The sequence below is a fragment of the Chelonoidis abingdonii genome, chromosome 1 (assembly GCF_003597395.2).
Source record: "Chelonoidis abingdonii isolate Lonesome George chromosome 1, CheloAbing_2.0, whole genome shotgun sequence".
In the NCBI taxonomy this organism is placed as follows: Eukaryota; Metazoa; Chordata; order Testudines; family Testudinidae; genus Chelonoidis; species Chelonoidis abingdonii.
In genome coordinates this window covers 141,774,704-141,799,941 of record NC_133769.1, presented here as the reverse complement: position 1 = coordinate 141,799,941, position 25,238 = coordinate 141,774,704, and the positions used below count along the sequence as shown (strand labels likewise).

At 42.4% G+C, this 25,238-nt stretch overlaps 1 protein-coding gene across 1 annotated transcript in view; it reads right to left on the bottom strand.

The window, feature by feature from the left end:
• The window catches only part of DYRK4 (dual specificity tyrosine phosphorylation regulated kinase 4), a 90,241-nt gene that overhangs the window by 19,566 nt on the left and 45,437 nt on the right, over positions 1 to 25,238 (bottom strand). Inside the window, exons 5-14 of the mRNA XM_075070795.1 lie at positions 22,473 to 22,619; positions 19,705 to 19,846; positions 14,985 to 15,148; positions 14,431 to 14,567; positions 11,876 to 12,016; positions 7,777 to 7,915; positions 6,945 to 7,026; positions 4,526 to 4,698; positions 3,079 to 3,139; positions 1,375 to 1,504 (exon numbers count right to left, since the gene is read on the bottom strand). Of these exons, the coding sequence (XP_074926896.1) occupies positions 1,375 to 1,504; positions 3,079 to 3,139; positions 4,526 to 4,698; positions 6,945 to 7,026; positions 7,777 to 7,915; positions 11,876 to 12,016; positions 14,431 to 14,567; positions 14,985 to 15,148; positions 19,705 to 19,846; positions 22,473 to 22,619 (1,316 nt within the window). The remainder of the gene's footprint in view (positions 1 to 1,374; positions 1,505 to 3,078; positions 3,140 to 4,525; positions 4,699 to 6,944; positions 7,027 to 7,776; positions 7,916 to 11,875; positions 12,017 to 14,430; positions 14,568 to 14,984; positions 15,149 to 19,704; positions 19,847 to 22,472; positions 22,620 to 25,238) is intronic.

Here is a 25,238-nt window from a genome sequence, read left to right as displayed (position 1 = left end):
GCATGCATGGTGTATCCCTAGCCTTCCCAGTCCATTTGGAAAAAGAGCAGCAGGTGGAGCACTGGTCAAAGATATGCCTTTGCGTTTGCCTAATGGAAAAAAAAAAAGCACTTAATGACCACAGGAGGGGCATGTCTTATACCCCGGAGATTGACCTTCCATCATAACAGTTGATGTTCTGGTAGTTGGAGAAGAGAAGCATAGACTCAGTCTCAGAGCCCACTATCTATGAAAAATTCCTAAGAAGTTTCTTGAAAAGCCAAGGGGCAAAGTAAAAGTTAATTAACTACCCAACACTATGCTAACTAACCACTAACACTAACGGCAACAATCACAGAGAAGCAGGGGGACACTGCAGGGGTTCCAACTCACTCTCACTGATGGTAAGAAGGAACTGAAGAATGGTTGGGTTGGGACTATTCCATCCTTTATAGGGTGGGAGAGGTGCAAGGACATTTAGTGTGCAGGCTTGTCCCCAACAGGCACTGCTGGCCAAAAGAATAAAGTTTTGCAGACATAAAGCTCACACCCAACAAGAGTGGGATTTATGTGGACAAATACTCAAAGAAGAACCAAGTATTTTACATGACACGTTCTCTGCTGGCCTCTTCCAGGGTACACCATAGACATGGTAGTCTAGAACCACAAATCAATGCCCAAAGTCACTCTCATTAAAGTGAAAGGAAAGACTCACATTTGCTGCAATGGGACTTGGATTGTTACAGTAGTTGTTGAATACAAAACTGAGCGTTGATCTAGGGAGGGGAGGAATGGGAATGTGGCGCACTCAGGGAGCATTGATCTAGGGAGGTGTACAGTATGGCTCAGAGGCTTGAGCATTGGCCTGCTAAACTAAAGGTTGTGAGTTCAATCCTTGAGGGGGCCATTTAGGGATCTGGGGCAAAAATCTGTCTGGGGATTGGCCCTGCTTTGAGCAGAGAGTTGGACTAGATGACCTCCTAAGGTCCCTTCCAACCCTGATATTCTATTTAACTTTACCTTAAATCAGATTGAGGTGGTTAATTACTGGGTAAATGAGGAAGAATACCTTTGGGTTTGTACTGGATTCAGAAGCTGGAGATCTGGGTTTTATTTCTGGTTCTGCCACAGACTTCCTGTGTGACCTTGGGGAAATCACTTAAATCTGTGTGTGTGTCTGTTTTCCCTTCTGTAAGCTGTGAATAATAATTTCTTGTTGTGAGACTAAAGTTCATTAATGTTTGTGAGGCACTCAAATGCTCCAAGGATGGGCCTATAAAATAAACATTGGTAAAAAAACGGAGATACAAAAATCTTTAAAGCCCTAAGAGAAATAAAGCAGGGACTTAAAGTCAAACAAGTCTGCAGAAATTAAAGAAGTAAAAAGTAACTTACATTAGGCAGCCTCTCAGAAAATCCAGGAAAGCAGCATCATGGGTTTTTAATACCGTACTTAGATCCTTGGAGTCCGGGTGTCTTTTTTTCCCCCTGCTGTTTGTTATAGTTCTAGGAAAACCTCTGGAATCTTTTAAAAACAAAATATGCTTTTATGTCATGTAAATATTTTGCACAATAACGGTTTAGCCGTAGTCATGATGTTGCCCTTCAGCAGTGTGAACTTTATAGAGTCCTACAAGGAGATTTAAATCCATAAGGAAAATGACTTATAGTTACATAACAGCTTTCATCCAAAAGGACCCCAAAGTTCTTCAGAAACTTAAATCCACTGACCTGCATCTACCTCTCGTGAAACATGACAACTGTTTAACAACACAGAAATGCACTACACAGCTGTTTAGGACAGGATGTGAAGAATGCCATGACCCATTGAAGCTTGTTGAATCGTAGGTAGGCTGAACATAATTACCCAGTTGGCATTTAGCTAGAACACAATGAGCCCTACTCAGGGCCAGGCCTGTGAGGTGGCAGTGAGAATTCTCTCTTTCTCAGGTGCTTGGCTGGTTGGTTCTTGCTCATATGCTCAGGGTCTGAGCACAATAGGTGGGGATGGGAAGGAATTTTCTTGCAGGTCAGATTGGCAGGGACTCTGGGGGTTTTCTGACTCCTCTGCAGCATGCAGGTACAGGTCACTTGCCAAGATTATCTTGGTATATCTCCCTTAATCATTTTCTTCTCATTGCAAGGACCTCGGTCCCTCCTAGTCTCTGCCTGTGGCATATAACAGTCTATTCTTCTGAGGGCTGTAATTCTTTGGTCTCATTTTGGTTGTTTGGTTTAGCGTGCAGGTGCTGGTGACCTGTGATACACAGGAGGCCACACTAGATGATCTGGTGGTCTCTTCTGGCCTTAAACTCTGACTTCTTATTTAGGGTAAAATCTTTATTGAAGTCAGTGGGGAAAAAGGTGTGAATAAGAAGTCCTGAATAGGGTCTTATGAGAGGAATGAAATGAGTTTTCCCATATTACATCCATCCTCCCACTACGTGGCTTCATAGACGCTGACTTCCCTGCTTTCCCCTGGGCACTCGACCCTCACTCCACCCCATCCATCAGGTCCTGCCTTGCCCCGCCCTCATTCCAACCTTTTCCCATAGTCCCCGCCCCCCCACTGTCCCTATTCCAACCTCTTCCCCAAATCCCTACCCGGCCCCGCCTCTTCCCTGGCTCCTCCCCTGAGTGCGCCACATTCCCATTCCTCCCCTCCACCTTCCAGAGCTTGCTGTTTTCTCATTGCTAAAACCATGAAAGGAAACATCACCACTTAGGAAACAAATCTGTATTAAGTGCACTTTACTAGAACTGATTATACTTTCATCCTGAAAAATATGCAGAGTAAACTGATAACACAGTTCAGCATTCAATCGGTATAATTTCAGATAGCTCTGCTAGAGGGATTATGCACACAGCAGGGCAAGCCATGCATAGGCACCGACTCAGTGGGTACTCCAGGGCTGCAGCACCCACAGGGAAAAATTAGTGGGTGCTCTGCACCCACTGGCAGCCAAGCTCCTCTTACTCCCACCCCTCCCTTAAGCGTGCCGCGTCCCCACTCCTCTGCCTACCTCCCAGCATTTCCCAGCCACCCACCAAATAGCTGTGGAAGTGATACAATAAAGAAAGATAATCACAGGCGCTTACCAAAGAATGTTCGTCTTCTTGATGCAGTCTGAATAAAATCAGCTGGCGGAAGACCCAATATCTTCAAGACAGAAAATTAATACGAGGAGTTATTCAGTATTTCTTCAACATCTCTAGCAGCCTTGGCTAAAGATGGATGTGCTGTTCCTCCTCCTATTTACATGTGGCAATTTACAGTAAAATGTCTCAGAGGGGTAGCTGTGTTAGTCTGTATCCACAAAAACAATGAAGAGTTTGGTGGCACCTTAAAGACTAACAGATTTATTTGGGCATAAGATTTTGTGAGTAAAAAACCCACTTCTTCAGATGCATGCAGTGAAATGTCTACAACTCTCTCTAACCCACCCTCATTTTTAATGTGCATCTCACTGTAATACAATATCTAAGGTCCATATACAGAACCAAGGGATCCATTATAATTGGTTGAAAATGGACTCCACACACTCCATTTTAAGCTGTCTTCTCACAGGAGATAAATTTTGGTGGTTGTCGTCTTCCATAAAGAATGCTGCCAGGCTAGTTTGCTTTGTTATTAATAGAGGTCTTACTTAAACAGATTTGTTTTCACAGTTGGGCTCATTCTGATCTGACTAATAGCATCTACAGCACCTACGATCCTCTGTTGAGACAGCTCTTTCCCCAGCCCTGGAAGTTTTCCCCGGGGACTCTGAAGAACAGTACTCCTGTTGATCGACGTAGATGCTGTGGGAGACTGCAGAGAGGGACCGTACATCAGCTTTGCACCTGCTAATTCAGGGCTTGCCCTGGATTGGAAATCAGACAGGGAGCTAGCACAGGATGCTGGGCAGCAAAGTGATATGCTCTCATTAGTCAGACTTGCCTAGAAGACTGATTGCAACACGTTGTACCTGACCTAATTTTTGCCTCATGTTCACAGTTGGCCCCAGGTACATTACACGGCAGTGCAAACAAAAATAACAAACGTATTAGAAGCAGAAAAATTAAAATATTCTATTTTGGTTTGCTTCCCCCTTAGACTAAAGCATGCTTTTTCGGTCAGAACCACTCCATACAATTCTGATCAGAATACAATGTGCTCCCCATAAAGACAGAAACAGCCCAGTGGCTGAACAAACCAACAGCCTTCAACACAGGGAGCTGATTTGCCACACAAAGAGGAGGCAGCAGCTTCACATTCTGCCTCTTTCTTCTCACTAGGCCCCCTGGCTGTGATAAACTTCCCTCTCACAGGCCACCCAGCTCCAAAAAATGTTTGAGTCTCTTCATGAGTCATTCTGTTGCTAGGAGTGCAGTTTAGCAAACTGCAGCCAACCTGTCATTCGAAAACTCATGTCAATGAAGCCCTAGGGAAGGAACCGTTCAAACAATTCATCAAATTACAAAATGCTTTGTTTCCAAGACATGCATGTAAGGAATGGAGGAAACAGCACCTTGATGTCATGACTAAAAAAATCCCAGAAGCTACCTCCATGATGCAGGCAAGTTGCTCTACTTCATTCTCTCCTGGAAAAAGGGGATAGCCTGTGTAAAGTTCAGCCATGATGCATCCCAGGCTCCACATATCAATAGGAGTAGCATACGGGTGACCAAGAATCACTTCGGGGGAGCGATAAAATCGGCTCTGAACATACGTATACACTGCATTAGGAAAGAAAATCGGACACTAAGGAACATAGTGTGGTCAGGGCAGCAATTTCACATTAGAGAACCACAGACATTAGAAAAGACAAATACGTATTTTTTCCCTGATAAGCCAGAGAGGGATTGTTCCCTAGTACATGTTTCTAATACTTCATCCAGTTCTGTATTGAATTGCATGTGATAGGTCTTTTGGGAACTATTTCACAGAGCAGTAGATTTTGCTCTTAGGAAATGTTTCCTGATATTATTCAGCCAAATATCCTTAGTTCATTCCCTTACATGCAATTATACCCCTTGAACCAGCCAGAACAATTCTTCCTCCTCTATAGGCCCCAGTTCTGCAATAGGATTTTCCAGCACAAAGCACTCCATACTTCAGAGACCTATTTAGCAAAATTCTGGCCTCACTGAAGTCAATGGCAAAACTTGCATTGACTTCAATAGGAAGAGAATTTCATCCAATGTCTTAATTGGGACTCTACACATGTGCAGAACCTGTGCCAGCAGATCACATTCCAGGATTGGGACCATAGTGAGTAAACTAACCCTTTTTAATTGGTATTCAGCCAAACCAAATATAATGATGATACATTACCTCTGTCACTTTTCCCTCCTACATCAATTCCACTAGCCTGTTGGACCCTTTTATTTATTCGTTTGCTCTTTTAACGCCCTCTAGTTCAACATCTTTCTGGGAGCAAGGTGCTCAGCAACATAAGCAATATTCTAGGTGCAGTTTCTCCAGAAGTGCATGGGAAGGGACGACACATGGCATGTCTCTTTGTATGCTTGGCCAATATCACACCATTGGGGTTTTGTTGTTGTTGTGCCATATCATACTACGAACTAATATCTAACTTTGTCTTCTACTACCTGCCCTTAGGTATCTTTCAGTTACTGCTTCCCAGGCATCTAAAAGAACTTCTTATTTAAGCTAACAGGAGATGAATCATGCTCCACATTTCTTCCACTGAATTTCTCTGTTTCAAATTATCCTTCTCCAGATACATTCCAGGGTGAATCTCTTATTATCTTGTACCCAAACATCAGAAAGCCTAAAATGATTAATCTTTCAAAAGCAGATTGTATAAATCTAATTGATTAAAACTCAACATAAGAACATAGAACATAAGAGTGGCCCTACTGGGTCAGACCAAAGGTCCATTTAGCCCAATATCCTGTCTTCCAACAGTGGCCAGTGCCAGGTGCCCCAGAGGGAATGAACAGAACAGATAATCATCAAGTGATCCATCGGCTGTCGCTCATTCCCAGCTTCTGGCAGACAGAGGCATGGGGCACCATTCCTTTCCCTCCTGGCTAATAGCCATTGATGGACCTATCCTCCATGAATTTATCTAGTTCTTTTTTGAACCCTGTTATGGTCTTGACTTTCACAACATCCTCTGGCAAGGAGTTCCACAGGTTGACTGTGCATTGTGTGAAATCTAGAGAAATTGCAAAATCTAGAGTAGGATGCTTGGCTGAATTCATATTTATTGTCTGAGTGGAGAAACATGTTTAATGGGAGAAAGAGAAGAACATAGAACATGATTTGTTTTTTCCATGCTTAGTGAAAATGTTGTATAGATTTCTCCCATTTAGCAAGTGCTACAGCCTTCCTTGCATTTATATCACTCTTCAATGACATGTTTATTCTTAGTGTTGTGAGTTCTTCGTCATCAATTCAGCTATAAGACACATTTTATGTTTAATTTTTTGTTTGTTGGTTTTGTTTGGTTTATTCGCTGTACATTCTGTTTAAACCTTATCAAGAAAAAATATTTTAAAAATCTCTTTAAAATGGCTGTATAATCTCCAGTGCCCCGAGATGTTTTCATTCCATCGCAACTCAGGGAAAGGATACTTTTTGGTTCAAAAATGCATGAATTGTAACTTAACTAACTAATAAAAAAGGATCTCAGGGTCTTATCCTGTCAACCCCCACTGAAGAGAGTAAGTTTTATTGAAGTCAGTGGGGCTATTCACTTGGATCCATTTCAACTCCCTACACCTGCTAAGAGCAATTTCTATATCATCATCAAAGGTGGTAAATCAGTCTCAGCAGTGTGGGGAAAAGTCCTGGTAGGTGACACAAGGAGAACCCCATTGGCTTATTAGTTCAATAGATGCAAATGATGGGCATGTGTCATTGTATTAGCTTAATGAAATAAACATTTTTTCCAGTTTTTAAAAATTAAGAAATCTAATTAAGAAAATTACATTAACTTGACTTTTCTGCAAACCTCTTTGGTGTTCATAGCAGCTTGATCCAAAGTCAATAACTTTAACTGAATTTTGACCTTTGTGGTATAGCAATATATTCTCCTAAAGAGGAAAGATAAAAAGGAGGAAAGACAATAACACCCCAGTAGGTTAGTGAACTCTTTGGTAAAAGTAACATATAATATGATGAGGTTAAGCTTAACTCTGTAATAGTTATATAAATCATTTTATCTTGCCTGTTCATACACTTTACTAATACTGAAGGGCAATCATGCCCAATTATTTGAAATAAAGCAAAACTCCAAATGAAAGTTATGAGAGAGACATAGTAAGAGGAGGAAATAGGGACCCCCTTGGGGCCAGGGCCCCTATGCTTCTAGGGTCTGCAGCTTTGGGGCAACCCCACCATTTCAGGGCTTTCAGCTTCTCTGCCATGAAGCTGGGAGTCCCAAAGTCCCAGAAACCCCGTTTCTAACTGGGCTTGCCTCCTGGATCCACAACAGGAGCCTGCAAGCCCTAAGAACCCTGGCTCAAGCCAAGGCTCTCAGGACTTTCATGGTCCCTGCTGCAGAGCTGAGATCCCGGACCAGCCACCCTGAGTACAAACCTACCCAGACTCTGTGAGTATGTACTCGGCACTGCTACACTACAATTTTTAGTGAGCTAGCATGAGTGTGTCTACTTGAACTGGGAATAACATCCTCCAACTACAAGTATTCTTAGAGGAATCATAGGTTCTACCTATCACTGTTGAGTTTTAAAGATCCTTTCAGAAGTTCTCTATCCATGAAAGATAAGATGCACCTTACAAGAACTGTACAAAGTGGCTTATAATGAGATGACAGTACTCACAGGTTTCAAGTCACAGTGGATAATTTTTTCCCGGTAGAGCATTTGTAAACATCTCAGCACACACTGAGTGAATCGTCGAATCAAAGACAAACTAAAACCTTGGAAGTTGTTCTTTTTGATCAGCTGATACAAATTTATTCTGTGGGATGAGACAGAAAGACTAAGGCACTTTGGGTTTATGATGTGAATAGTTTAAAGCACATTAGAAAACCTCTTGTTTCTTTCCTATATGTGAGAAAGGAATCACCTAGAATAAAACAACATGTATGTTTTCCTTCTTGGGAATGTTATGTTGCATATAATAAGCATAAATACCTCCTTGATCCTTCAGATCTAATGGGTAAGTAATGACAGTGGGACACATTAATTTATTGAACCAGGTGTCACAAATCCATTGCTTTTCACCATGTAGAATAGCGTTCTCATTGGGGGAATAAGAGATAGAAAGGTTTGGTCCAGTTCCCATTCTTTTTAATTGACCTTTGACTTGGCATCTTCCATAAATGTATCTCAGTGCCTGTGGTCAGATGCTCAAGGGAAATCATCCTTTATAAAAATACCTGTATAGATTCTATTGCTCTTATACTGTCCTCATCACTATGGTATGAGCACCTTTCAATGATGTATTAAGTGACATGACTAACTTCTGCCACGTGTGGTTTGATGGGAGCGGGAAGGGCAAAATAAGTAAACAAACATAAGACAGAAAAAGAGGCTTCCCTTACTAGCTGTTTCCTTCAACCTTCCTCAGCAAGGCACAGTCACCACCAGGCAATGCCATGACCAGAACTGCAATGGTACTGCTGCAGTAGGGCTGATAATAAGAATTAGGATGATGCTGTTCACTAGAGCACTGAAAAGCTCAGCAATGTCAATGTACATCGGTCATGCGGGTAAACTTTTCTCCCATTTCACTTTGCACAGGTTTGTACTTGTATGAGTTTCACTTTGAGTTACGGGTTCATAAAACTCAAAGCAGCCCTTACCCCAAAATGCCATGGTTTGCTTTTTGGACAAAACACCAAATTCTCCATTTCCTCCTGAAATCACAAACTGCTCCAGGATTGCTGGAAGCTCAACTCAGGTTTACTCAAAAAATTGCCCATGAACTTGGGCCAGCTTTCAGGTTTGTAGTGAAATTTGTTTTTCCTGGTTGTAGTTTTGCACTGTCTTCATTTCTAGATATCTGCAATGCTGGCCCCCATTATCATAGTATCTGGGCACCTCACAATCTCAAATTTATCCCCACAACACCACCACAGGAAGTGCTATTATCTCCATTTTACAAATGGAAATTCAGGTACTGAGAGGCAAAGTGACTTGCCCAAGGTCACAGAGGAAGTCCGTAGCAGAGCAGAAAATTGAACCCAGATGTCTTAAGTCCCACACTAGTGCACTAACCACTGGCTTACCCTTCTTTTCTATAGATGTGCCTTTCAATCAAGGACCCCTAACTAGCAATGATAAAGCAACTCTCTTCTGAGGCAGGTAACTATGATTATAATTACTATTTCACAGTTTGGGAAACTGAGGCATAGGAGTAGGAGAAGGGCCTGGCAGTGAACTAAAACGGCAACCTTACTAGTAGGTGTCAAAGGTTTACCAACAGCATGTAAATTTTGTAGAACATTGAGACACAATTTTCAGAATAACTGATAGATCTTAGGTTTAGATTCTTCCCTGTATGCCGGAGACACATGGATGTGGCATGTGTGGGTGGGGCTGTGTTGCCATTGGAATCCCAGAAATAATTCTGGCTGAGTTAGGCAGATTTCTCCTAATGGGCTGTGGGCCACAGTAGTAGTTCCATCACTGTTGGAGATGGTGGAGCATGGTTCTGGCTACGCATCTGACCAGCTGTGCCGGGGACACAGCTATTGCCGTGCCCTCACCCAGACAGCTGGGACCTAAAAAGGCACTAGCAGGGAGATGATGCTAAGCTCCCCAATGGAATTCTGACCAGTTACTGAGCATAGGTGAAAGACTGTGTATATAGGAGGAAGAAATTTTCACCTCCCTGTCTTGCACATCCACGCAAGGCAGGGGCAGAGTCTGGCCATTAGAAAACAAACTAGCTAGTACATGATGTTTTCATTCTGTAGGAAACAATATTAATCAATCAAATTATTGTTTTATTAATAATTTAAATTACCATTGGACCAATAAGGCAAAAACATGCTTTTATGTTATGGACAGAGGTTCCAGGTCTCTTTTAAGGGGGGTGAACGCGCTGGATAGCCAGAAGCTATTTTCCTCTCAGTTTCCCACAGTGACTTTCTGACATCCCAGGCTTCTGCCTTTACTGGACCCAAGAGGCCTTTGATTACATCATGTTAATCAGCACGTGTGTCAGAGTTCACATTTTCACATGTATCAGTATGAGCTGGATGTGACATTGAGTTTAGGTCAGAGTCAGGGATCAAATCTTCTAATAATTTGCTGGATCTTCAGGATGCTGAGCACACCAGAATGAATGGGAAGCAAAGCCTGCTACAGCTATACACAGTTGGGGGAGATATTTTTTTAGAAAACAGAAAGCTAAGCAATTGCTTGAACTCCCATTTGACATTTGATTACAAGAAATGTGAAGAATAAAAATGTCCATGATTTCTCCAAACTTTTTCCTATAAAGTACATTCACAAAACAATAACAATTGTTGTATTTTTAATTTCTGATGTATAGTATCTTTATAAACAGCTGAAATAATGGAACAATCATTTTAAAACACACCTCGCATTCCTGATATTGGTTATGTTTGTTAGACAATACATGCAATTATAAAGGTCAAGTTCACTTGCTAGTTCCTATATTTTTCTATCATCTCCACCTGCTTACTATTGAGTGAATCATGGGATTTTTTCAGCTCAGAATCCTATGGGAGTCTGTCACGGCTTGTTTTCCTTTGCTAACAATTACAATGCTGTGCACTATTTATATAACATTAGAGTGAATATTAGGACAAACCTAAACTATATGTTCTTTAGGGGGAGGCCCTTAAGGAGGGAGGGATAACTCAGTGGTTTGAGCATTGGCCTGCTAAACCCAGGGTTGTGAGTTCAATCTTTGAGAGGGCCACTTAGGGATTTGGGGCAAAAATCTGTTTGGGGATTGGCCCTGCTAGTGAAGGCAGGGGGCTGGACTTAATGACTTTTCACGGTCCCTTGCAGTTTTATAAGATAGGTATAGCTCCATATATTATCAGGAGTTTTCAACGGAAACAAAAGAGGGCAGATCAGCATAACAAACTCTAAAGTTCACCAACCCCTACATTCACTTTTTAATTTTTTTCCATTTCATTCCATCAGCTAAAGAAATGTAACATGCACAGAAGAAAAATTATGCACCAGATTGTCCCTGGTTCTAATAATGGTGCACATGGTGTGTGTGCATGTGTGTAGTGGGGGAACTCTAATAAGGAGCCTTTTCCAATCTGCCCGTGAGCACCAAGGTCAATCCCAGGCTCTGTACTGAGAGATTGCTTCTTCTTTGCACCACTCAGGGATGCAAATTGCCCCCCAAAGGGGTGGGGAGGGGCCTCAGCACATCTTATTGGATGGTGCATTAGGTATGCTCCCTCTATGCTTTGGGGAGCTAGGGGAAGGATTGTGCCTCTTGGGACAAGGAAGTATCCCTCTCAGGGCTCTGGCTAAATACCACAATCTGGCCATATAAGTAAACAGATCAGCTGTGTCCTTTCTACATTCTCAGGCCATTTTTCTCTATTTTGTTCCCCATCCTTTTTTGAGGGCTCTTGATATTGGGCGGGGAGAGGAAATGATGTGCAAATTAACACAGATGTCTGTAAACTAAACACTACATGGTGTGAACCAGAAAAAACCCAACCGACCAACTAAAAAATGAGGTTGCCAGTTTTGGTTGGATGTACTCTTGGAGATTTCATCACATGACATAATCTTTAATTAAAGATTAATCTTTAATTCCTGGAGACTCCACGACAATCCTGAAGGGTTGGCAACCCTACTCAAAAACACTAAAAAGAAAGAAAATAACAGCCAAGTTATTTTCATAACATGTATGGATCTGCGATCCTATATAATTTGGTCATGATATATAAAGAAGAATATATATGTGCCTTACCCTAGCAGTTCAAAAGAAATGCAGAAGTGATTGCGAAAGTAAAAGCATTCCTTCATATGGACAACATTGTGAGTATTGTCTTTGTCCTTCTTCCGAAGAGCATCGAGAATCTTCACTTCTACCAAAGCCTGATTGTGAAATCTATATGCACAGGACAAAGTCACATGATATGGCGAGGACCTGAGTAATTTAATCTAATTGTAAATGGAATACTACAACCAATATGATCTTGCTACAAAACAAATGGCTCTCATTAAAGAAACAGTAGTGACTGGTAATTACCACACAGTGGAATCTGAGCTACAAGAGTTATTTCCTAGTCTAAATAGAGAGAAATACTGTGTGGTAATTATTGGCAAATGCTGACTTCATAATGCTAACCACTATCTATTCTGGTTATTTTGAATCTGGCTGGCAAAATAATTGAATGAAAAAATGTTTCAAACAATACATGTTTCAGCATATAGGGTTTAATCCTGGCCTCAGTGAAGTCAATGGGAATCTTTTTGAGCATTGGCCTGCTAAACCCAGGTTGTGAGTTCAATCCTTGAGGGGGCCATTTAGGGAACTGGGGTAAAAGTCTGTCTGGGGATTGGTCCTGCTTTGAGCTGAGGGTTGGACTAGATGACCTCCTGAGGTCCCTTCCAATCCTGATATTCTATGATTCTTTCCATTTACTTCAACAGAGCCAAGATTTCACCCCAAGAGTAGCAAGGTCTTCAGTTTTCTATAGTATCTGCAAAAGAGGCTCACTGAAGCAAGAAGAAAGCATGCAATGAAAGGGCCTATTAATCTCCTGCTTAAGATAATAGCACAACTCCCACTGACTCCAATGCTGCTGGATCAGGCCCAAAGAATTTTAGTAGTAACATTTCTCTGGGCCTGTTCCAGCAGCACTGCTTGGTAGAACAAGCCTGGCCATTAGTTAGACGGGAAGAAAAATTGTAGGACTATACTGTAAAATTTCCTATGCCAAAGCCAGCTATTGGTCCTCTTAATGCTTTATGCCGTCTCCAACAATGTGTCATTGCTTGATGCTTCATAGGAAGCATCAAGCAATGCTTGATGTCCCCCACCCTATTTTCTAACTATGCGACATTATATCATGTTGGAAGAGGGGGGAATTTCTCAGTCTCTGAAGATGCTCTGCTTTGCCCTCACACAGGCATGGATATTCCCTGTAGATTTTATATATTTCTGTATCAACAGCTAAACCCTTTAAAATCACACTACGCTGTTTGCCTGGATGATTTCCTGTGGCTCTTATTTCACGAAACTGACTCTACGCTGGGAAAGTAAAGTTCTCCCTTTTTGTCAGTTTTAAACTTGCTACCTTTTGATTGTGCTCTCTTGTTCTTATGCTACGAGGAGGAATGAATAAAAGCACCATCCCAGTTTTCCGATATCATTCCTTTTATTACATTTTCCTCTTCTTATTCTTCTCCTCTCCAAACTAAATAGTTCTAAGATTTTTAATCTCTTACAAATAAGTCTGCCATTCCTATGCTTTTTCTGCACTTCTGGATTTTTCCAGAGTAAAAGGGCTAATCTACACTACAAAGGCTTTGCCAATACAGCTATACCAGTATAGCTATCCTGGCAGAGCCTTCAAGTGGAACTCAGCTTATACCAGCAAAAGGAGTTCTTTTGTTGGCATAGTTAAACCCCCTACCCACATGACATAAACTATACTGGCCAAAGGACTCTTTTGCTGGTAGAGCTAAATCTACACTGGTGGCGTGGAGGGTTTGCCAGCATAGCTAAATCGGTCAGGGATGTGTTTTTTTAACACCGCTGACTGACATAGGTATGCCGACAAAACTTTGTAGTGTAGTCCTGGTTTAAGGATTTGTGTACCGGGGAAAAAAGCCTAGAATAGTTAGTATGGAACAGCTATTCTGCACTAGTTCCTTGTGTGGACATTCTTATTCCACACTAAAGTGCCTTTGTGTGGTTTAGGTTAATCACTTTGAAGTGGATTAAGATAAACTGCAAAAAGGCATTCTTAGTGCAGAATAAGAATGCCCACATGGGGAGGTGGTGCGGAATAGCTATTGTGCTTTAAATTAACATCCTAACTCTTTCACACTAACGTCCCCATGTAAACAAGCCCTAAGCATTGGATAAATCTATAACAAAGCTCTTTGGGAGCCCAATATTGGAATAAAATGCAGTTTTGCAAGTCAGGATAGAAGTGAATTGGCAGAGTTATGAAGTGGGGGGGAATATAACTGGAATTGTGGGGGATGCAGTTGATCAGAAATGAGGTGCATTGGCCAAGCTACATGCAGGGAGCTTGCACCACTTCTGCCCACATCACGCCTGACTCTGCCAAGATGTAGCATCCTTCCAATTTTATTGTCAACAAACACATGCAAAATTTTTAAAAGCATTTATAAAAATGGAATAAGCAAGCATCCTTTTTCTTACAGCATACACAGATCATTACTTGTAAGTTATCCCTAATAATGCAGGGAATGATTATTCTCATGCATAGAAAAGTAACAGCCTATCAAACACTTCTTTAACCTCTTGAAGTCATGCCATTGCTATACCTTTTCTTGTTCCTTATTATTTTCACTGCCACTAGTTCATTGGTTTTATGATCCAAACATTTTGCTACTTGTCCAAATGACCCTTTCCCAATGACCTCTAGCACTTCGTAGCGGTATGCGATATGGTCATGTAGGACCTGCAGTAGACAAGGAAAAAAATGCAAGGTTCTGGTGCCGGCACAAATTCAAGATTCATATTCTAGAGTGGTGTATATGTCTGTGAATTCACTGCTCATGAAAGGTGCTGGACTGGCAAAACCTGAAGTCTTTTGCCCACAGGACAAGCTGAGAGAGGCCACAGAAGTGCACTTGCAGAAGTGGCACAAGCCCTCAACTAATGCACCTTGTGTCAAGGGAAGGTGGGTCTCCATTCAGAGCTACTCTTTTGAGATTCAAACAGGTTGTCAATAGTGATGGGTTTGCAATGTGGACATTTAACTGCTAGCAAGTCATCTAAGACCTTCATTTATCTCATATAGACCAGCTAGCAGTGGACAAATAGTCACTGCAAATATTGTTGCCCAGAATACCGGTACCATGATTTTCCTTCTTACCTTTATGTAAGTGCCATGTTCATCATCATAACAATTATTATTCTGTGTTTCAGGTAACCCTTCAATCTTTTTAGCTTCCAGCCCAAGAAACCACAGCTCTGCATAGTTGAGAATTTCTTCTTGCTCATAAACTGTTAACTGGTTTCTAAAATATTTCAAGGCTTCTACATTGAAAAAAAAAATCAACAGTGAAAATGTGGAATACCTTGATCACGCAATTCAATTGTGATTCTTACAGTAAAAGTTTTCTTTAAATGTAAAGTGATTAATTGTTGTTTTTATTCTTCCCTGTCAACTGTGTTCTTTTCTTGACTCTGCCTTGCTGTTCGACCCTTTGCAAATCATTTATTCTCTTAGAACCAGACTTCTAAAGACATTTAGGTGCCTGGTAGAATTGTAAAAAGCACCTAAGTGCCTAACTCCCATTGATCTCAATGGGATTTAAGAGTCTAGATGCTTTTGAAAATCCCAGTAGGTGCTTATCTGATTCTTTAGGCACCTAAATATCTCCTTTAAAAATTGGGCCCTTAATGCCTTGGTTTGCCTACCTGTAAAATGGCTTTATGTACTTCTCATCAGCAAGGTTCAGCTAAGTAAAGTTTGCAAAGTATTTGTTGCTCCTTGGAAATATGATGTTAAGTGCAAACTGCTAAATGTATTAATTAGAAAGAAGTTGTGCATGAGTTGAGGAAAGAAGTCAGCCCTATCCTCTGTATTTCTAAGCAAATTTCTTGATTAGAGCCCCCATTCTGATGTCACGTTGTGAGGTCACTGACATCATTTGCAGCTGGAGGATTAGTCTGCCTGGCCTGGAGCATGATGAAGCAGTGTGGTCCACAGAAGGGCTCTATGGATTTAGCCCGGGTGCTCTGGGAAGTATCTGGGAGACCTGCTAATACTTCTTCTTGGGTGGCCAAGGAAGGAAGAGAGCCGCAGCTGCCACTGCTGCCTGATCTTCCTTTTTGGCCTTAACTACTTAATCTGCACTCACAGTTAAATAGGCAGAAGTTTGGTTAGTGTGATTGATTCCCATTTTTGAACCGTGGGTACATTGTGTCCAGATGCACCTGTGGGTGGAAAATGTGGGTGGCCAATGTGTGTCCACAGAGTGGTTGGTCTTTGGAAGTTTGTCTTCATTTGCACACTCCTTATTCTATTTGTAGGGCTTTGATTTGTTGGTTTTATCTCATAAATAGCAATAAAACACCCCCAATACAAATAAATACATAAATAATATAATGTAATATAAATGAAATTGATGTTTATCCAATGAACCCTGGAAAAACACCAGAAGTGGTTACTTGTATCTATGGGCTTGTCTATACAGAGCAGTAATGCGGACTATGGGGGTGTGATTTTTGAAGTGCACAAATGTGTTGAGCACTAATTAGTTGGTGTAGATCCTGCTGGTACACACTAAGGGCACTTTAATTAAGTACCTTTAGAAACAATGCTCTGTTAAAGAGCTTTAGGGAGCATTACAAAGATATTACTTATTGCAATATATACTACTATAACGAGTAAAGTAAATAATATACATTACTCATTACAGTATATACAAAAAGAAAGTGCCAAAAGCCATCTACATAAAACTCAAAAATTGGTAACAATAACTCCCTTTTCCCAAACAAAATTAATAAACCCTGAAAAACAGAAGCCCAGCGATCTGTTATGTTGTAAGAAGGTACTGTAATACTGCTTTGTGTTATGCTTTAGCTTCTTTATTAGGGGTAGAAATTTCAAATCCACTCAGCACTGGCCTAATTCTACTCCATGGAGCTCAATGGTATAACTTACATTGACTTCAGAGTGAGCAGACCAAGGCCAAAGCTGAGCAGTTTTGAAGATCCCAGCCTGAATTTCTAAAAAAAGCATCTTTCAGAGTTGTTCCTAGGCATATTTACAATAGCACATTGACTAAAGTCAGAAGCTTTCACCTCCTAAAAATTGCTAAATGCATAGTCCAACAGTCTTCCATCCCTCAGGCAAAAGACTCAGAAAACAAATGGATTTAGTCCTTATAATGATTAAGCCTAACATCAGTCCTCTAGCGCAGTGGTCTCCAAACTTTTTTGATCGCACACCCCATCAGTAAAAAAAATTTTGAGCATGCACTCCCTGCTCCTGGCTGAACTGTTGAAGTAAAAGAAAAAGAAAAAAAAAAGCCGAACTGTCAAGGGGGGAGGGGGGGGAAAAGCAGCGTTGCTCCGGTGGGTGCTCCTCCTGCCACGCACCCTGAAGGATCCTCTTGTTTAGTTTAAAAAAAAACTGCAAAATCTTAAGAATTTATGGCGGCTTTTTGTAATTTCTTAAATTTATCTAATTAATTTTAATCAAAATTTGAATACAAAACTATCATACTGATGTTTATTGAGGATTAGATACTGGTACCCTTACTCAGCTCTTATGTTTTGTAGCATCACTGATTGCAGTGGGACTGTTCTTAGAGTAAGGTGATAAGCAACATGAGTGAGGGTGTCAAAAGTTGGACATGGTAGCGTTCGTCTTAACCATATCATTAACAAAAGCACAACAGAACAGATTTCTGATAAATAGTTTACTTCTGAAATTCACCATTTTGTACTATCAAGTAGAATTGTATTCTTAGCAGCTCTGTTCCTTTCTCAGGTATTTCCCTTATGGGGTTTGAATCTTAATATACTGCATGATGTGGCAATAAATTGTCAGCACTGCAGAAATCTAGTCCAAATGTAGCCGAACTGCTGAGGGAGGGGAAAAAAAAAATGCCACTTGGACTCCCGGCCAAATTGCCGAAGGGAAAAAAAACAAAGCAGCGCTGCACCAGCAGCGCTTCTCCTGCCGCGCACGCTTGAAGGATCCTCTTGTGCACCCCCTGGGGTGCACGCACCCCACTTTGGAGACCACTGCTCTAGTGCTACAGAGGAACTCTGTTGAACTGTCAAACCAGTGGGCTGTTTTAGCTGTCTTAATTTTGCCTACATATTGGTCTGAAGTCGGCTTTATTAGTTTAAGTAAAATTCTCAGCAACTGAAGGGGGGAGGGATAGCTCAGTGGTTTGAGCATTGGCCTGCTAAACCCAGGATTGTGAGCTCAGTCCTTGAGGGGGCTATTTGGGGTTGGTTCTGCTTTGAGCAGGGGGTTGGACTAGATGATTTCTTGAGGTCCCTTCCAACCCTAATAATCTATGAAGAGCCTAGAATTGTTCCTGTCACCAGAGTGTCCCCTTGTGTCAAGTCAATTTGTTTAAAAAGTTTACTTCAGCAAGTCTAAACTTAGGGAAAGCAGAAGGTGAAAGACTATAGCTTACCTACCCTATTCATTCAAAATCACTGGTACTAGTGCCTTTGAATAAAAGGGAATAGAGGTTCATATTTTTCTATTGACAACTGCACATGGAATTTTACTGTAAGGAGACTGAGATTCTCCTTGAAAGAACAGGGCAATTTTAGTCCCCGTGTCTTGTATGTTTATGTTGTGCTATATATGACAGGCTTCCTGAACCTGAGGAAATCATATCAGAGCTGAGATCTGCCATTCTGATCAAAGGGAGAATTTACTGTTAGTCATCATATACAGAAAAAGCAGCAAAGAGTCCTGTGGCACCTTATAGACTAACAGACATATTGGAGCATGAGCTATCGTGGGTGAATATCCACTTCATCAGATGCATGTAGTGGCAATGTCCAGGGGCAGGTACTCTGATACTTGATCTCATATACTGGACAGTCAGTTTTGCTTATGACTATATGTTTGTATATTTTAATGGATCTATCACCAGGCTATAATTATTGTCTAGTAGTATCTAGGCACTGTTTATATAACAAAGGTTCAGCAGTGAGTTCAGTTCAATGTGGGGATGTATTTGCTTTACCATGCCCTTATTTTTATTTAGTCACTGATGATTGATTTCCAGAAGAATATTGTCCTTCTGCTACTCCCTTGTTAGGGGAAATATTTTTGTAAAGAGATTAAACTAGCAGCTATAGCCAAGTGAATTTTTTTTTTTGGTAAATAGATTATTTGCCAAAAAATGCATTTGTCACTCAAATGGAATTATTCACAAATTGGGGTAGAATTCAGCTAATAATTTTAGTCAAATAAAAAATGTAAAAATAGATTTTTTTGAAAAAGTTGAAACTGTTTCTTTTGACATTTTCAAAATGAAACATTTTGACTTTTCATTTCGAAGTGACATTTCACTTAGAAACCTGTTAAAAATAACTGTAAAGGTTAACGAATACCTGAAAAAATAATGAGACCCTGGGCACATATTCAGGGAGGCTAGAGCGTGCTGCAGCTCACACTGCCAATTCTATTTTTAGTGTGCTGGCTCAATGAGAGCAGTGCAAGTATGTCTTCTGAAGGTGGGAATCACACTCCCAGCTTCAACTGTAGAGAGACCCTTAGTGACTTGCCTTCACACAACAAGGTCACACATGCCATGGTTTCTTTGCAGGGACTGGACTAGATGACGTCTCGAGGTCCCTTGCAGTCTTACTGTTCTGTGACTGACTATATGATCCTCTTGCAACTTGTTTATTTGCACTAGTCTATTTGTTCCACATGTTGTTTAATATCAACAGTTAAATTATATTCAAAAATCCTCTAATGCATCCCTTTCTCCATCCCCTCCCCAAGAAAGGCATTTCAGTGAACTCTTACAGCAATTCACCTTCTTACTGAGCACTCTTTGTTACATCATTCTCTCTAGCATGCATTGTTTCTGCTCATATTGTACCTGGAGCTGTCAGAGGCAACTTGAGACTGGTGTTGGTTCCTTCTATTTCAGGCCTGTTGGGCTGGACTCTAGTAGCACCTTCAGGCAGGTTTTCTGCAAGGTTAAATCGGGAAACATGTAGCTGGCCTCGAGATCTGTTTTCCTGCCAAACAACAAAGATTTTCATATTGCTTTCTTGTATTTTCACTCGTTTTCAGCTCATCCCTATCATTACAGAAAAACTGCTGCCTGTAGCCCACTCAGAAGTAAGCTCTGGAGGCTTTGGATTAGGAATTTTAAAGTTTAAAGTCAACCTGTGGAACTCTTTGCCAGAGGATGTTGTGAAGGCCAAGACTATAACAGGGTTCAAAAGAGAACTAAATAAATTCAGGGAGGTTAGGTCCACCAATGGCTATTAGCCAGGAAAAGCAGGGCAGGTGTCCCTAGCCTCTGTTTGCCAAAAGCTGAGATTGGATGATAGGGCATGGATCACTTGATGATTGCCTGTTCTGCTCATTCCCTCTGGGGCACTTGGCATTGGCCACTGTCCAAAGACAGGATACTAGGTAAGATGAACCTTTGGTTTGACCCAGTATGGCCGTTCTTATATTCTAAAGTTAATTTAGGGCTGAAAAAAGGCCTGGAAGCGTTGGAGACTATAGTCCTCCATTTATCCACAGAACACGTAAGCTTGGGCAACAACAGTGGAAACTTCCCTTACAATGTGCTTTCATTCTGACTTGGACAGAGACACCTTTAAGGGAAAAGGGGGAATTCAGTTTCCATGTCTATTCAATACTTGAGGCTCAATTATCAGCTGGTGTGAACTGTCATAACTCCATTGACTTCAATTAAGCTATGACAATTTACAAAAGTTGAGGATCTGGCCCTGGTCTTTCTGCTGAGGAGGTTGACAAGATGATCTAAGAGATGTTTTCCGTTTCTGACTTCCATGATTCCAGGAGTCAAAGTGTGCCTCTTTACTTCTAAGCTTGAGCAAACGGGTTTAGAAAAAAACAAAACAAAAGAACACTGGCTCAAACCTACATCCTAACAGGGGCCCTGATTTACCAAAGCATTTAAACATGATTTGTATATTGGAAGTTTTACAGTAAAATTTCTAAGCCTTGCTTTAGGAAGGAGTCTGGCCTCTACGTATCTTCTTATAACAATGGCTTTTAAGTGTTTTCTTAAAACACAAGACAATCTCCCCAAACCCTTAGATTAGTAAATGAACCTGTTCACAGAAGATGCTAGGGAAGAGACCAGAAATTCTTAGAGTTGAAACGTAAGAACTGACTGCAATGAACTTGAGCACGTGTCTGTGCGGGAGTGTTTGGCTGCATCAGGCCACGATATTTAACATTTTTGATAGTTTGAATCATTTCAGATAAGCAGCCTCTCTACCCCATTCTGTATGCTGTTGTGAGCCCTAGAGCTCCGCTCAACCCTTATGCAAACATTTCTAAACAGGTTATACAACCCATGGCAGTGTCTCAGTATACTTCTACCTAACAAGCTGCTGTTTATAAAGCTTGCATTCTCCAGGCATTCCATGGCATCTCAGGCAAAATGCATTCTGGGGTAATTCTGATCCAGAAGCATAGGCACCAACTTCCTCTCTACTCAGGGCGGAGGAGGGTGTTTGACTCCCCCCTCCGCCCCAGCCTCACCCCCACTCCACCCCTTCCCCCAAGCCCTTAACCCCATCCTACCTCTTCCCACCCCCGTTCTGCCCCAGACCTTTCCCTCCAAGTCCCCACCCCCACCCTGCCTCTTCCCCACCTCTTTCCGCCCCCTTCCTCTGAGCATGCCCCATCCATGCTCCTTCCCTTCCCTTCCAGCACCTCCTGCACTCTGCAAAACAGCCAGGAGGGAGGGGGAGAAGTTGATCAGTGGAGCTGCTGGCGACAGGGAGGAGTTGGGGAGAGGGCTGTAGTTGGTTGCTAAGCACCCACCAATTTTTTTTTGTGGGTGCTCCAGCCCTGGAGCACTCAGGGAGTCAGCACCTATGTCCAGAAATACTTCTAGTCCATAAGATCTGAAGATAGACCAGAACAGGGACCAGTAGAACCTGCCAAATCTGCAGAGACTCCACCATAGATTTGTTACAGTAACGTTGCAGATAGGAAGGAAAAAGGATCAACATAGTAGACATAAAGAATGTGAGTCACTTCTTCAGATCAGAGATCTGATTTATTGAAGAAAAAGGTCAGGAATTTAGAGAGCAGGGATCAGAGAAGGACAGAGCAGTTGGGAAGAATGAGGAAGAGAGAAGGAACTGGTTGGATTTTTAAATTCCAACATTGAAGATGACTTCAAAAAGTTGAAGTAACTTTGGATAATCATCAAAACTTATGGGGATATCCCAAATTAACTGCCACACCTTTTAGGTATTCACCCATCACTAATTCTTTTTTTCTCTCTTAAACTGGAGCTGTGCTAGTGAAAATAGAAACTGAAAAAAAAAATCTTCAGTAAATTATATCTATCTCCACATATACAAACATCCAGATAGGTCACTAATCAGATTCGCTAAAATTCCATTAGCTCCATTAGAAACACATTGGTTAACATGAAACAAAAGTGTCTAACAATCAGATAGACAAGGTGAGTGAGATAATATCTTCAGGTCCTGAAGAAGAGCTCTATGTGGCTCAAAAGCTGGTCTCTCTCTCCAACAGAAATTGGTCAAATAAAAGATATTGCTTCACCCACCTTGTCTCTCTGCTATCCTGGGACAGACATATCTACAACTATACTCCATCTAAAAATGTCTTTTAATTCACCTGAAGCAATAGGTTCACATTTGACAGGTTCTTTTTTATGTGAGGAAGGCTGCTGTCTTGTGGATGAGGTCTGGTGGCATTTGCAGTGAAATTGTTCTTCGTTTGGCCTTCCAGATGAGGGAGTGAACTAACACTGCTATTGAATTTCTGCAGTCAAATAAATAAAAATTACATGGCAAGTTGGTAAAGATTTTTTTTTTTAAAAAAACAGCTTAGTTTGAAGGAGTGACCTCTATAGCTTTTCTAAGTTTTTAAAATTGATTTGTCAAAAACATATAAAAATGTACATGACCACAATTATTAATAGATGAACAGATACATTAAAACAGCAGCACTAGTTTCCACTATAAATTCATGGCATGAGTTTCTTAAGAACTCCCTAATTTTAGTTTCTCGTAACTTTTCTTTTAAATTTCACCTTCTGAATTGAAATTTTGCTATATGTTTTCAGCCAAAATGTTATATTTTTTCTGGAAGACCTGAGCAAAATTCAGTCAGTAATTTCTGAGCTAAGTGTAGAAAAAAAATCCTGGCTCTAACCACCAGACTATCGAGTCATTCTTATGCTTGTAAAAGCAGCAAAGGGTCCTGTGGCACCTTATAGACTAACAGACGTATTGGAGCATGAGCTTTTGTGGATGAATACCCACTGTGCTCGCTCTCGCTCTCCATCCTCCCTCCCTCTCCCACCGCCAATGACATCAGAATGGCTTTCTAGCCTGGTGGTTAGAGCACTCATCTGGGAGGCGGGAGGATCCAATCTCCCCATTCTAATGACTCTCTCATTATTTATCCAGAGTGCAAGACCTTCAAAAGGAGAGAGCGCGGAAGCCTCACTTCTGACTATCCCAGTGGCTAGGGCAGAGGCTCTCAAACTGGGGGTCACGACTCCTCAGGGAGTCACGAGGTTATTACTTGGGGGATCGCAAGCTGTCAGCCTCTATTCTAAACTCTGCTTGGCCTCCAGCATTAATAATGGTGTTAAACATATTTTAAAATGTTTTTAATTTATAAAGGGGTTTAATTTATAAAGCACTCAGAGGCTTGCTATGTGAAAGGGGTCACCACTACAAAAGTTTGAGAACCACTGGGCTAGACCACCCACCTAAGATGTGGCAGATTCCTGTTCAAATCCCTTCTCCCCCTCCAAGTGGAGGGGGAACTTGAACCTGGGTCTCCCATATCCCAAGTGAGTACCTAAATCACTGGGCTAAAAGCTATGAGGGAGGTTGAGGTCCTTCCTCCCCAGTTTTGGGTGAACTCTCCTGAGGGGCCCAATCCAGTAGGCAGTCTCTGAGCATGCCTACAGGATTGGACCCCATACATAACTTAAGCAGCCAAATGCCTATCTTCCCCTGGTTTGTGAACTGCTGTGACATTTAGGCAGAGGCTAAGTGTTTTGAACCCTAGGAGACAGCAATGGTGCAAATGCCCAGGGGCCAAAATATAGGCACCGAGTGAGTTTAGGCACCTACAGGGTTCCATAAGAGTTGTGTATCGCACTGGGACTTAGGTGCCTAAAAAGGGGCTTAGGTGCCTGTAAGGAGGCGCCCTGGCTCCCCACCGCACCTGAGGGGGACGAGCCAGAGCAGGCAGCTCCATGGGCGGAGCCAACACCACCTGTCCCCGCCCCCTGGAAGTCAAGGGGCGGGACAGCAAGTGTAAAAGCCCGGCCCCAGAGCTCAGTTGCGGGCTGGCCGCCGGAGAGGACAGATGCTGAGGCCCAAGCTCCCGCTGGGCCCAACCTGCCTCGTGCCTGGTATCTGGAAGACCCCCAGCCTGACCTGCCCTGCACTCACTAACCGGAGGAGCGCTGGCCGGACCTGCCTCGTGCCCGGTATCCGGAGGACCCCCAGCCTGACCTGCCCTGCACTCGCTATCCGGGGGAGCCGTCGGAGTGTCCTGCCTCCCAGTATCCAGAGGAACCCATGGTCTGGGACCTCCCGAACTACGCCAATGGAGGCCAGGTACAGGGAGAGGGGGGAATTGGAAGTAGCCCGGGGTAGCCAACCCCAGTCTAGCTCCTGGGGACTGTGAACCCATGTCAGTGTGTTGCGGCCAGGATTCCCCACTGACTGCAGCGAACCCTTGCTGCTGCTAGGGCCCCGGGCTGGGACGCAGTGGAGTGGGAGGGCCTGCGTCCCCCCTGCCACCCGTCCAAGGGTGGCAGATTCCCCCTCTTTGTGGCCTGAGGAGGCCTTCTGTATAGACTCACTGCTTGTACTATGTTGTGTTTGCTCAGCCCCTGAGTGCAGGAGCTGAGCCCGAACTATTTGCTGCCCCGCCCTGACCAAGGGCCTGGGCTATAGACTTTGTTTGCTCAGCCCGAGTGCAGGAGCTGAGCCTGAACTATTTGCTGCCCCGCCCTGACCAAGCGCCTGGGCTATAGACTTTGTTTGCTCAGCTCCTGAGTGCAGGAGCTGAGCCTGAACTATTTGCTGCCCCACCCTGACCAAGGGCCTGGGCTATAGACTTTGTTTGCTCAGCCCCTGAGTGCAGGAGCTGAGCCTGAACCATTTGCCGCCCGCCCTGCCCAAGGGCCAGGCGTAGACGCGGACTGCTGTGTGTAAGGAGGCGCCCTGGCTCCCCACCGCGCCTGAGGGGGACGAGCCCCAGTCAGAATGGTTTACAGTGCCTAATGCCTTTTGTACATCCAGATCTAGGTCCTTTTGTTATTTGCAAAACTCTGCTGCATCACAAGTGCTTTAAACTCAGTTATTGATGTGTGTGGTAATAATTTTTGTGACTGGTGGGAGCTACCATATT